Genomic DNA, 12347 nt, shown 5'->3' with positions numbered 1-12347 from the left:
TGCCTAGATACATTTTCTAATATTAGAACGTTTCCTTGATTTGCCCGGCTTCTCTGGTGACTGGGGAGCACATGGGCAGAGCAGCAGCCAATCAGAGGGCAGGATTAGCTTTCCCTCTCTCTAGCAACAGTGAGTTACTTGCTGCCTATTCATTAATTATTTTCTTGTGGTTTCCCTCCGCCGCTTGGACTCCGCTGATAGCAAAGTGCTCCGTCTCTCAGGCTCGCTCTGCTTTCTTCCCTGCTGTCGCTCTGAGTGAATAAAAAGTCTCTAAAAAACAGGATGGATCCAGTGACGCTGAGCTTGCCAGCTGCTGCTGCCTGAACTGTGAGCTCCTACAACACTATCAGAACGGGACTGTAACGGAGATGACACTTCTCTCCGCTTGTACGACTTTTTTTTTTCTGCTCTGGAACTAAATAATAAAAAAGGATTACGGAATGAGAGCGCTCCCCGCGCACTGCTTTTTCTTTTACTTCGTCTTCAGCTTCTTTTTACCTCTTTTCTGCTGCAGTGCTGACTGTAAACAAATAAAACATGGCAACTGGAAAAACGACGGGACTTTTTCGCTGGCTGAGGATGGGGGGGGAGTTGGAGGCAGGACTCTGCGTGTTGGAGGGGGGGGGGGGGGGGGTTGGAGAGCAGGTGGAGAGAGGGGGGAGTTTCGGGTTGGGGGGGGGGGGGGGGGTGTTATGGTGGTGTGAGGATTGCGGGCTGTGGTTGGGTATGCCAGTGCCACGTGTCTAGCCTGGCACCTCTTGCTTCTCGGCTCGAAGGATGTTGGACCGAGAATCTGGCCGAGCCTGTCCGGCTTCTCTCTGAACCAAAAGTGGGGTGAGTGTTGCACTCTGCTGCATCCTGTTGTCACGGTAACTCTTTATTCTTTAAAAAGGTGATATTGTTGCTCACGGAGGTTTGCTGCGAGTGTCCGTTCGCTTTTTTTGCGAACGTGGTTGAGAGGATAATCTAGACTAAGGTTCGAAAGCATGCACTGTAGGCATTTGAAGATGCAAACCGGAGATGTAGGTTTATTTTTTTTTTATCTTCCCACCGAATTTTATTTAAATGTCTGCAATGCATCACTCAAAACATTGGCCATTCAGGAACGTTAATGAAAATTATTGCACAACATCGGGCCTCGCAAACCAGGCCTGTGGTGATTTGGATTTGGATGTTTTGGGGAATTGCCCCAAATAGCTCCCTGCTCCTGGCATACAAGACCAGAACTTCTATCCACCTTCCCGTCTCCCTCCCTGTCTACCTGCTCTATCTCCCCACTGACATCGTTTCATCCCGTCCAGAGAGGTTAACAGGACCATTGTCCTTGGTTGGTCCACAGACCACAGATGTACGTAATCTGGTGAAAACCATAATCTCTCCCTCTCTTCCTCATTCCCGTCTCATCTCTCCGTATAGAATATATCGAATTTGAACTTTGAGCGTTTTTATTTTATTGTCTCAATGGCCAAAAAAGATGCATTCTTTCTTTTTTTTACATATAATAATAATTGCGCACTTGTGCTTGGCATTTCATAGGGCCTTGCAATCATCTTCATTAGAGAATATTTGTAACGAATGACCTTTTTGCTAAATGTAGATAATATGATGCGATTGATTAAATGGAAGGGGATGTAATGCATGGAAACATTTGCTTTTAAGTGGTATTTCTGATATCGTGCAGGGCTTTGGCTGCTGCTCATTCGGTATTCTCATCTTCAATAGACTTGGTACAGTATGATTTAGCTTTATTTTGACAGAATGAAGCCGGAAATATTTCTGAGGCAACACAAAGCTGCCTTTTTTCTCTCCTACGGAGAGGGAACTGTTGCGGAGGGTTTTGCATGTTTCAGAAAATTGTGGTTGCCCTACAGCCGTGATGCAGGTCTTAGTTTCTTTTGCATGCTCGTTCTGCGAAAACGTTTTCTTCGCCATTTTGCATGAATTTCTTCGGACGCTGCTTTATCGCACACATAGTTGTGCAAGTAAGGGACGTTTATTTCACAGTGAAACTTCTTGTTCCTGTGGAAAGTGATGTGTCAGTTCAGACTGTGAGTGTGTGACTGTAGATTGGGGGACTGGAGGCTCCTGTCCAGGGACTCAGTCTGCTGTTGGTCATGACGCAGCAGCATCATCCGATCTCTCCGTCCTAACCAAAGACTGCACAAGTGCATGGAGCTGCTGCAGTTCGCCATTTTCATGAATGCTTTGAGCTTCGTTTCACATAGATATGTGCCGCTTTACTTCTGCCTGTTTATCGAATAGAAATGACACGTATTGGATCGTTCATTTGTATTTTTTTCATGATTGTAGTTTTTGTTATTGTTCTTTTCTCGAAGACTAATTTTGAATATTTTTCCGCTTTTCTTTCTTTTGGGTTTTTTTTTTTAATGTCATGCAGGTCCAGTCGAGAACATGCGGGAGCCTGAGAGAACCGAAGAGGATTAAAGACCTTGCCACTCCGCCACTCGTCCTCCAATTAGACCACTTCATTTGGCCGCGGAGAGCCAACGACGCAGGGCCCTCAACCGGCAAAATCCTTTACCGGCTGCTCCAATAGCACCCAGCCAGCAGGTTTTCACTGCTTGAAAGAGCATGTTGCCAACGCGCTCCCTCTGCTCCATCATCTGGCTGAACCGGGGCATCAAGCTGAGGAAAGTGCACCAGTCCACCAACACCGGTCAGGTCTGAAACCACTGCCTCCGCAGACATAGCAGCAGCAGAACGCTACCTTATCGACTTTTGAAAATGCTTCTAAGCTTCGGGTGACTCCCCCTCCTCCCCTCATCCCCCCGACCCCCTAAGCCACCGTACCAACACCAACCAACACTAGAGTTTAGTGACTCAACAGCCTTTTTGGGTTCTGAGGAGGATTTTTCGAAAGCCAAACCCTGTTGTTGCAGTGGGACTCGGGCTGCACCATCTAATCCTCTATTCAGTGGCCATTTTGATTTTTTTTCCCTCCATAACAAAATGGCGATGGAAGGTTTTCAGTACCTTGCCCTCTACGCATTTACCAAGGACCAGGAAGAGGACCTGGATCTGCAGCCTGGAGACCTCCTGACAGTCAGCAAGGCCTCTCTGCTGTCCATGGAGAACTACCAGGAGGGCTGCGTGGAGCAGCCTGAGCGCCTCGGCTGGCTCCTCGGGTACAACGAGCGCACCAAACAGAGAGGCGACTTCCCAGGGACGTATGTCGAGTATGTGGGCCCTGTGAAGATGGCGCTGCCGTCGAGTCAACCCCGGTCCCAGCGACCCCTCCCTGCTGCTCCACGACCAGAGTTGTGTCAAGGTAAGAGCCCTTTTGTGTATATATATATATATATATATCTGTTTTTCTCCGCAGCGTAGCTGCATGGTATCTGCATGGTATCTGCCCCTTTCGTAGTTTGTATATTGTGGAAAACGCTCGTAGCATGATACCATTTAAAATTTTAAGGTGACCATGAAATACAGTTGTAGCTGGTTTTGCAGTATGTAAATGAACAGGGTTTTCACGCTGGTGACGCTGATGACTTTTCTGTATGCTGGTTCTATGTCTATTTTCCTTTTCAAATTATAATTGAAAAGTCATACGTATTATATTACAGCCCAATGTAATATAATCTCTACCATGCACAATTGTATTTTTACTAATCGCCTGTTATGCAAAAAGCACCAAATTGGAAAGGAGTAAAAAAACAGTTAACCCATCCTATTTTATGCCACATTTTGTGATTTTATTAATCTTTCTGGTCCTGCCTTTATTCATTGGAGGAGTTTTCTTTTTTAGTAAGGAGTTTCATTTTTTGCAATCAAAATTGGTGCAGCTGGTTTGTTGTTGGTCAACCACCACAGGAGTTTTGATAGGGCTCTCACATTTGGCATTGACCTCTAGCTGACCCTTTAATCTATACTTAAAAACACGTCATAAGCCTTACCTCTTTAGAAGCACAGCTAACCCAACTCTCTGCTGAATAATAATGGGCTAATCCATCTACTTACTGGACTCTCCTGTACAGGTCTGACATTGATTCGGTCTGTCTGTGTGGCCCTGTTACATTCAACATTAACATGCGTCTTTGGCATCCAAACTCAATCTGGGCTTATCTGTAAAACAATGTTTGGCTCTCCTTCGCCGTGACTTGTTATTGACCCTCCACTCACTAGAAAAGATCACACTGCCAGGAGGGGCTGCATGTACTGCTTTCAAAGAATTGGTGCAAATTGAGTTATTCAACATTTCTGGGAATGCAATGTCACTTTTTTTTTTTTTTTACTCAGAGATAAGTGCCCTGTTGTTTCACACCTCCCTTCACTCCTGTGACTTTGGGAAAATATGCACATCTGATATTTATTCATAATGGTAAGAGCATGCTTTTCAGCTGCAACGCTGTCCAAGTCAAATATACACTTGGTTTGGATTTGTCAACCGAAGCAAGGTCAACTTCAAGTAAAAACTTTGATTTGTTACCAAAGTTCTTTAACACTCCCACGATTTCCATCATTTTCTCCTCATTAGCACTCCCTCGCTTTTGGCTGGTTAATTTATTGCTTCCTTGTATGGGATGCCAGAGGAAAAGGTGCAAAGGGCCAAAAGATTAATAAAAGTTTTTATATCATTCTGCACATAAAATCATACATTCCTCCTCTGTCAAAAGCTGTATTCTCTGCAATTCCCCCGTGCTTTTTTTTTATGACAGATGGGCCAAGTACCGCTCTGTGCACGTACGCTGTGAACTCTGAATTACCTCTGGTTGAGCCAATTGGCTATTCATTGTGTACAACAGTACACTGGGCCTCATTCAAATTCATTAGTTTGAATTCATTTCTCCGTATTTTGTTTTTCTTCTTTTTTTTATTTTATTTGGAGATGTCCCAAAAAACAGGGAATATCATTGCTGCACAAATGACTAACATTTCTCATCAAATGAGAGTTCTCCAGGCCAATAATGTTAAAAAATCTGGTAGAGACGGGGATGTTTTGGTGAATAAGCACAGGCCTTAACTTTCCCCAGTAGAGGCAGGTGAGGAGGACAACAGTATCCTAGTGGTTTGATGGACGGTGAAACAAACCAGTTGGGCAGCAGGCGTTTGTGTCTGTGATATGGAGAGACAGGGCCGGAAGAACTAAGTGAAACCCTGAGAGGGGATTGAGATGGGGGTGGGCGGTGGGCAGTGGCTAAAGGAAGAATACCTTGGCTTAGCACCAGAAATGCATTGTAGATTAGAAATGGTCGAGCCCAAATTTGACAAATATCGTCGTCATTTCCCTGAAGGAGCGGACGCCCTGGACGTGGTGTGAATAGAGCTATTGTTAGCGTGGCCCATTTGCTATTCGCAGGGATTGTAACAATTGGTATCTTGGGGCAGCACCACAGCTTGGTGGTTAGGAAGGATGACCAAGTTACAGGTTTAATCCCAACGTCCATCCTTTAACAAGCAGTTTAATTAGGCTGAATCAATCCAAACTATAGATTCAGAGCACAAAGGTTTCTCAGCAGTTTGTTTACTTTCAAGTTCAGAGTGCAAGTGAAAACTTAGTCCTGCACTTACAAGTTTAAGTGCACACAAGACATTAGGAAAACTAAGGAATTAAATCAGTCTTTGTCTGCATTGTAATCGCATGGTTACTATAAAAGCCACATTTACATACAGCTGGACCGTTATCAGGTTCAACTTGATGATACTTTCACATGATTTAATCCTTTGAAAGCTGTAATATTTAAAAAGTTATTGGTGATATTTTTGGATTGCATTTTTTTGTTTGTTCCAGGTCAGAGCTTTTTGGCTAACAAGTGCACTGCTAGAGCTGTTTTTTCTTACTGTTCTTACAAACTAAGTAGATGAGATCTATTTATTTTAGCTTTTAGCTTTTTTGACTTATTCATTATTTTTAATTCAGCAACAATTTATGTTAATTTTCTTCCCTCCACATGGCTACTACATAGGCGTTGTCAGTCTAAAGTCTTTTACATGTAAATACATGCATGTAAAACTTTCTCATTAGGAACCCAGTTAGGTGTACACTTTGCCAAAAGATTAGGTTTCTTATTGTTTGTTTTTTTAATCCCTTACCCAGATTAAGGAAACCAAGTTTTTCATTTGCATTCAAGAAATCAGGTTACTGTTTAGAATGCCGACAACTTTACTTGTTGCCTGTAAATGTACCAGTGTTTTTCAGCAGAAATATGAAGAATGTGGATTTCTTGTTTGCTAAAAGATGCTAGTGGTTCAGCTTTTCTTATTTATAAAATTACATAGCAAGAAGAGGAATCTGGGTTGGCCGATGACGTCATAGTAGTGTGAGTATTTGTCCAATGTGGAATGCAATGGAAAGGCCCATGTCCTTCTAATGCAGCATCACCTACATGTCTCGTTTATTTAAAGCATTCAAAGCTAAAACAACACCAATAGTGTGTCGGCATTGAAAGACGGGTCATTAGAAGGGATTTATAGTATATAATCCCCTATATATAAAGTATATAAAGTACAGCTTGGATTGATAGATGTAAGTAGACTTTTTCAGACCAATTGTGACTTAAAATTAGTTTTGTACTCCAGATACCGAGGCAGAACGTATCTCAACTTGCAGCAGAAATAATTCTACGAACTCAGAGCCATTTTTTTTTTCTCTTTTACTCTCCTCTCCCTGGCCTCACTTTAACTGCCTGCTGAAGTGAACCTTGGCTTGGCATGTTTGCAAACTCCTCCCTTCGTACTCCCTCTCTCACTCCATCCCGCTCTCCCCCTCCTCTCTCTCTCTCTCTTTCTCTGTCTCTCTCTCTCTCTCTCTCTCTCTCTATCGTGCCCCCCTCCTTTTGCAGCCTCCCTCCCTGATTCACATACATGTCTGATACTGTCTCTGGGCAGCTATAAACCATGTTAGCGGGGCCAGTTCTCAGAAAGGAGAGGCCTCCACTCACTCTCCGTTCCCTGCGCCTTACCAGGAAAACACTTTCAAAGAACCCATGGAGGAGGGGTTGGCGGAGGGGCTGAGACAGTAGGGAAAGTGAATGGGGAAAGATATAGAGAGGCTGAAAAGGGAGAGAGAGATGAGGGCTACAGTGTAAGCCAAGGCCACCCTATCCAACTGCAAATATAGGAACCAGCTGTATTTGGTTTCTCTTCTGACTGTTGTGTTATTCTCATGGAGTTTAGTAAATTTAGCATGCTACACTTTGCAGAGCTGTAGCAAATTGTATTTTCTTATTTCTGTAGTGCCAGAGCAGTAGATGGGAACACGTCTAGGCGTGAAATTGTCTTACTAAAAGGTTAATGGCATCAGTTTGTGTACAGTTGCTTGCTGTAGGAAGGAGTGCAATAAAGTCATGACACCCATTTGTTTGTACAGAATGAAAATTTTCAGTTTGTTTGCTATGAGGAAATTTGATATGATGATAATAATAATGTGAGATAGATTATGAACCAAATAACAAAAGCATAGTATTTTCTTTTCTTCTGAGGGCCAAAGATGTTCAAATTGGGACAGCAATTTTGGAAAGTTACAAAAAAATGTTTGTATTTTGCACAGCTGACCTGACTGGAACATTGGAAAGACATGGGGGGTGGGGTTTTCAGATGGCGTTCAACAATCTGACAAGCATACTGGCCCTGTTACTTTTAGACCGTAGAGAGTCATGTAACACTGAGTCCAGTTGGACACAATGCTACGTTGTCATATAATCACCTGTTTGTACAGTTGAACAAAAATATGCAAACAAATCTACAATGCAACACTGTGTCCCGACCTCAAACATGAACACATTACCAGTCAGGTACATAGAAACACATGTAGTAGTAGTACTAGTAGTAGTAGTAGGAGTAGTAGACAACCCTGCAAAAACCCTTTTACTACATCACTAACGCATTCATTGTCTATAGATGGAAGAAGACAGAAGGGTGATACAAATTCCATTGATTACATTTCTGCTTCTGGCTTAAAGGCGGTCAAAAAGCAAGCAAAATCAGTTGTAAATGCTCATTATCAAACGCACTACACATACAAGAAATTATCTCACAATGGAACACAAAGGCCCATTAATCCACTTAAGCATCCTGTAGCCAACTGAGTGCAAAAATGTAGTTTTCCTACAATGCCACAATGTCAGCCAACATACTAAAAGACCATTTTTATCTGTAAAAATGTGAGCATGGTGTTACTAGGGAGCCTATATTGACATTTTAATTCAAAAACTGTCAATTTTTCTTTATTAAAATTAATTTATCTGCCTACTATTTCAAGTTATCTATATATTTCTTCTGAATAGAGCCTGTAGGCCTGTAAAACCAGATCCGGCGTCGTGCAGAGATCACCTGTGTCCGACATGGCTGCAGGGGCTCCGTCGTACACGTGTAGCTTTGAAGCGTGTTGTGACAGAGGAATGGATGGTGTGCCCGCTCATAATGCATGGCCTGTCTACATAGTTGGGATGCAGCGAGGACATGCAGCCGTGAAACCTGACCGGCAGCATACACACAGTTGCACACCATCCGTGAGCCAGACACCAACTGGCCTTGTCACCACTGTACATAAGAAACACATGCTTGGAGTAACCGACATGGTTTAAAAATATTTTGACCTATTTGTTGAAAACAGTGTTTACTTTTAGTTTTTTTTTAAATTGGTGCATTTAGAGGACAGTGAAACCATGAGAAGTCACTTAGATCTCGTGAAATAATGCAGATAAATATTAGGAAAAAAGCTTCAGTCTTTAATGGAAGTGTTTGTAAGAATCCAATGTTTTTGGTAATCGTCTTTGTGGAGTTTTCATGTCAGTGTTTCTCCGGCTTCCTCCAATAGTCCAAAGAAAGGCAGGGTGGGTTAGTTGATGACTCTAAATTCCCCTTAGACGTCTGTGTCTATGTGTGATAGACTGGCGACTTGTCCAGGGCGATCCCTGCCTTCATCCAATGCCAGCTGGGATCGGCACAAGCCCCACGTGACCCCGAATGGGATAAGCAGTTACAGATAACGGATGGGTGGACTTAAGTTATGGCACAATGAAGATATTATTGTTTTTTCTGTGGCAAACTGTAGCTGTGGCTGTCCAGGCTGGAATGTGAATTTGACAGTGTTTTGTCGAATAAAATAGAGCGAAATCCGAAGTTTTTACCACAAAACAAAGGATAATTTGTTGCACCAGTGGTGGTAGATGAACTGCACACTCTAATTTCAGTACTGTTCACTAAGACATTGACAAACGTTTAACACAAATCGAAAGTGTTGGGAGTGTTGGACTTAAAGTGAGGAAATTCCAGAGGTTTAATTGGAGCAGTGAAGTCCTGTGAATGAATCTGTGCTGTATCTCTGCGTTTGGAAAAGCTTGGGTTTCTAACACAGACCTCTGAGAGGGAGAATGCAGCAGAGCCAGCTACGTGTTACATAAGCACACTGATGCAGAAGATACAGAGCAAATATTTTACTTCACATAGCTGTGCTTCATCCAGTCTGCTTTTTTGCTTGTCTGGGGAATCGAGTCGGTGCAGACGCACAAAGACAGGATCTGCAACATTCATCCGACCATCACAGCTCCGGCTTCACGTTCAGATAGTCACACATGACTTTATAGTTGTTGTGTTTTTTACAACACAGATGATGTTGAATGACTCAGCTTGATGTTATCAAAGCATCTCTGAAGATCTAGCCTGTTAGATTTCTTATGAACGCACCAGGACGTACTTGTTCGAGTGCAAAAGTCACACTTTTTTTTTCTCTTCTTCTTTCTTCTCTCCCTCTTTCTCTTATCTGTTTCTCCCATTGGTTACGTCTCAGGGCATGTCAAGACATAAGCCTGCCTCTCGGTGTGTGCAGTCTGCGAAGGAAGTGATTCTAATTGACTAACAAGTTGCTGTTACCTTATCTCTCACTCTCTGCCTCTCACTCTTTCTTCCATACCTTCCCAAAACCTTGAGAAGACTGCAGGGCTGCAGCTTATTTTGGCAGCAAAAAGGAAGAAAATAAAAGTCTCGTTCTTTGCACAACAGTTTTTTTTTTGGGGAAGTGAAGTGAAATATACTGTGAAATAAAGAGTTTATGTTTGTTTGCATGAAGGAGTGAGAAAGTTCCTTCCTCTTGGGGAAAATGTGCCAATCAATGTTTTCTTACTCCCCTCGCAAACTGTTGGAGGGCATTCACTTTGTGGTTTTATAGCCTATATTTGTGCTTATTTCCCTGTTTTATTTGATTTCCACATTTTATTGCCTGCATCCTGCCTACTCCTAACTGCATATACGGGCTCCATGAAGATTGGCTCTTGCTCTCTTTTACTGAATAATTTATACTTCTGCTTTGCATTTGGCTGCATCTGTAATTATGACAATCCAGTCCCACTTAGACAGGGTTCCTTTATTCTCACAATAACGTTTTAAATAAATGAGTGCATTTTATCAAGCCATTTAAAGGATCCGTTGGTCCAAAGAATTTGTGTTTTCACAGTTCGTCATAACATTTTATGATTTTGTAAAAAGAAATCTAATGCAAGCAAAAATCAATTAAGTGGTTTGTGAAGACTTCACAACAAACAACACTTACCTCATTCATTTCAATGAGATATATCTGAGTTGGCAACGGAGGGTTGCAGACCCAGCAAAAAAAACACGGGCTTCCCCGATAAAAGAGTTGAACCATGCACAACTTTTGCAACACAATGCAATATCGTATGTCAACCAATCAAGAACCTGCAAGCTCACATATGAGTCTATTTATTCTGTTTAAACCTGATATTGCTGCACAGTTGCAGATACAGATTAGGCTACATTAACATTATTAGGACTTTTTAGAATTAGATTACAGTGGTGGTTGATTGGGATTGTTTCTGGCTAGTTTGATCCAATAACTCCAAAGTTAGAATGTATTTAAAAAAAGAAAAATGTAATCATTTCAAAAATACAAACGTTTTTCAAATGTTTTTATCTAACCAAGTATTCTGCTTCAATTTACATTTGTTTGCATTTAGCCTTTGAAGCCTTTGTGGTCTGAAAATGTCACAGAGGAGACAAGAAACTGATGTGTGAGGTCCGTTTCCAACATTGCTTTGTTTCAACCAAGAGAACAATTTGTCCCCAAGTAGTTTTTATACCTATAAATCTTCTTTACAACACTCACACACATAATGGTTTTGTAATACACTGCACTATGTTGTCAGACATAGTGCAGGACAATAGGGGAGCCAGATCAGAAGTTGCTCACATGAGTTGTTTTGGACTTAGTTGGATGTTTTATTTTCGGTTTGTAATTTTATGTTAATACGTATGTAAAAACTGTACTGCACACCGAAGAGAGACACTCTGTGATGAGAGAAGAGGGGGAAGGGCCCTGCCAACCAAAATGGTCAGCAGGGATAAAGAAGAGGCAGAGGTCTGTCTGTGTGCTCGCTAGAGAGCTGGAGACACTGCCAAGAAAAGTTTCCATGTTTAATCGGCAGGCATGGAGACAGAGAGGGAGACGCAGAAAAAAAGAAAAAAAGAGATCAAAATTAAACTTCAGTAAAAGAGACCGAAGGGGAGAAAGAGAAGCAGTGAGAGAGAGAGAGAGAGAGAGAGAGAGTCCAGCAAGAGCAAGAATGCAAGAGTGCAAAGGACAGAGAGAGGGAACGAGAGGGAGAGAGACATCCAGAGAAACTGAGAACAAGAACCAGAGCAAGAGAGAGCGAGGGGAACGGAATGTGCTGACGCGGTGTTTCTTGTCTGAACTCCCCAAATTAATAATCAGCAGCGGTTTAGCCGAGCCGTGCCAGGAACAGGAGCCTACTGCCAAGCCCCGGCCAGGCCAGGCCCTCCCTGCTCCCAGCGTTACCCCCACCTCTCACCCATACCTCCTCCCCTCAACCCCCAGCTCACAGTCCTGCTCTGGGGCCGAATAGGAGGCGCTGCCTGCCTGTCTGGGCCGGGCCGGGCCTGGCACACTGCCACAGGGCTTTTGCTTGTTCAGGAGTTTTGATTAAATCCTTTATTGTGCTCCACTCACGCAAAGAGCTAAGGCGAAACACCGAGCAGGACGGAGTGGAGGGGAGGAGAGAAAGCGAGAGGGGAGAGAAGAAAAGAGGGGGGGGGGGAGGGAAATGGGATCTCTCTTTTTCCCCTCTTGCTTTCTCCTTTTCTCTTTCTCCCGGACTGAAAAGATGTTTGATTTGGTCTATGGGGAGTTGTAAAGAAGATAGTAGAGTTTTTGCTCACCATCAGCAATCTGTTTTTTTTTTCTCTCTCTTTTTGGCCTTTTTTTTATATTCGCTCCTCTCTATAAAGCCTCTTTTCATTCTTTTGTACATTTAGCCTACTAAATTGTTCTGGTTTTCTTATCATATCTCTCATCAGCTAGACTTCCAGACTACAAACTACCACAGTAAGATGCATCACAAGCTTCAGTGTTT

The 12347-nt window shown here is 42.7% G+C and overlaps 1 protein-coding gene across 2 annotated transcripts in view; it reads left to right on the top strand.

The window, feature by feature from the left end:
- pik3r2 (phosphoinositide-3-kinase, regulatory subunit 2 (beta)) overlaps nt 1–12347 on the top strand; it is a 33031-nt gene that overhangs the window by 4179 nt on the left and 16505 nt on the right. Inside the window, exon 2 of one of the 2 annotated variants that reach the window (XM_084008023.1) lies at nt 2399–3289. In XM_084008023.1, coding sequence (XP_083864149.1) covers nt 2971–3289 — 319 coding nt within the window. In that variant the 5' untranslated portion in view covers nt 2399–2970. Of the gene's footprint in view, nt 1–2398; nt 3290–12099; nt 12320–12347 lie in introns of those variants that run through there. The other variant, XM_084008024.1, reaches the window with a different exon arrangement.

The sequence above is a fragment of the Eutrigla gurnardus genome (assembly GCF_963514095.1).
Source record: "Eutrigla gurnardus genome assembly, chromosome: 4".
NCBI lineage: Eukaryota > Metazoa > Chordata > Actinopteri > Perciformes > Triglidae > Eutrigla > Eutrigla gurnardus.
The sequence above is the reverse complement of the archived record's forward strand: the minus strand, read 5'-3'. Positions and strand labels throughout refer to the sequence as shown.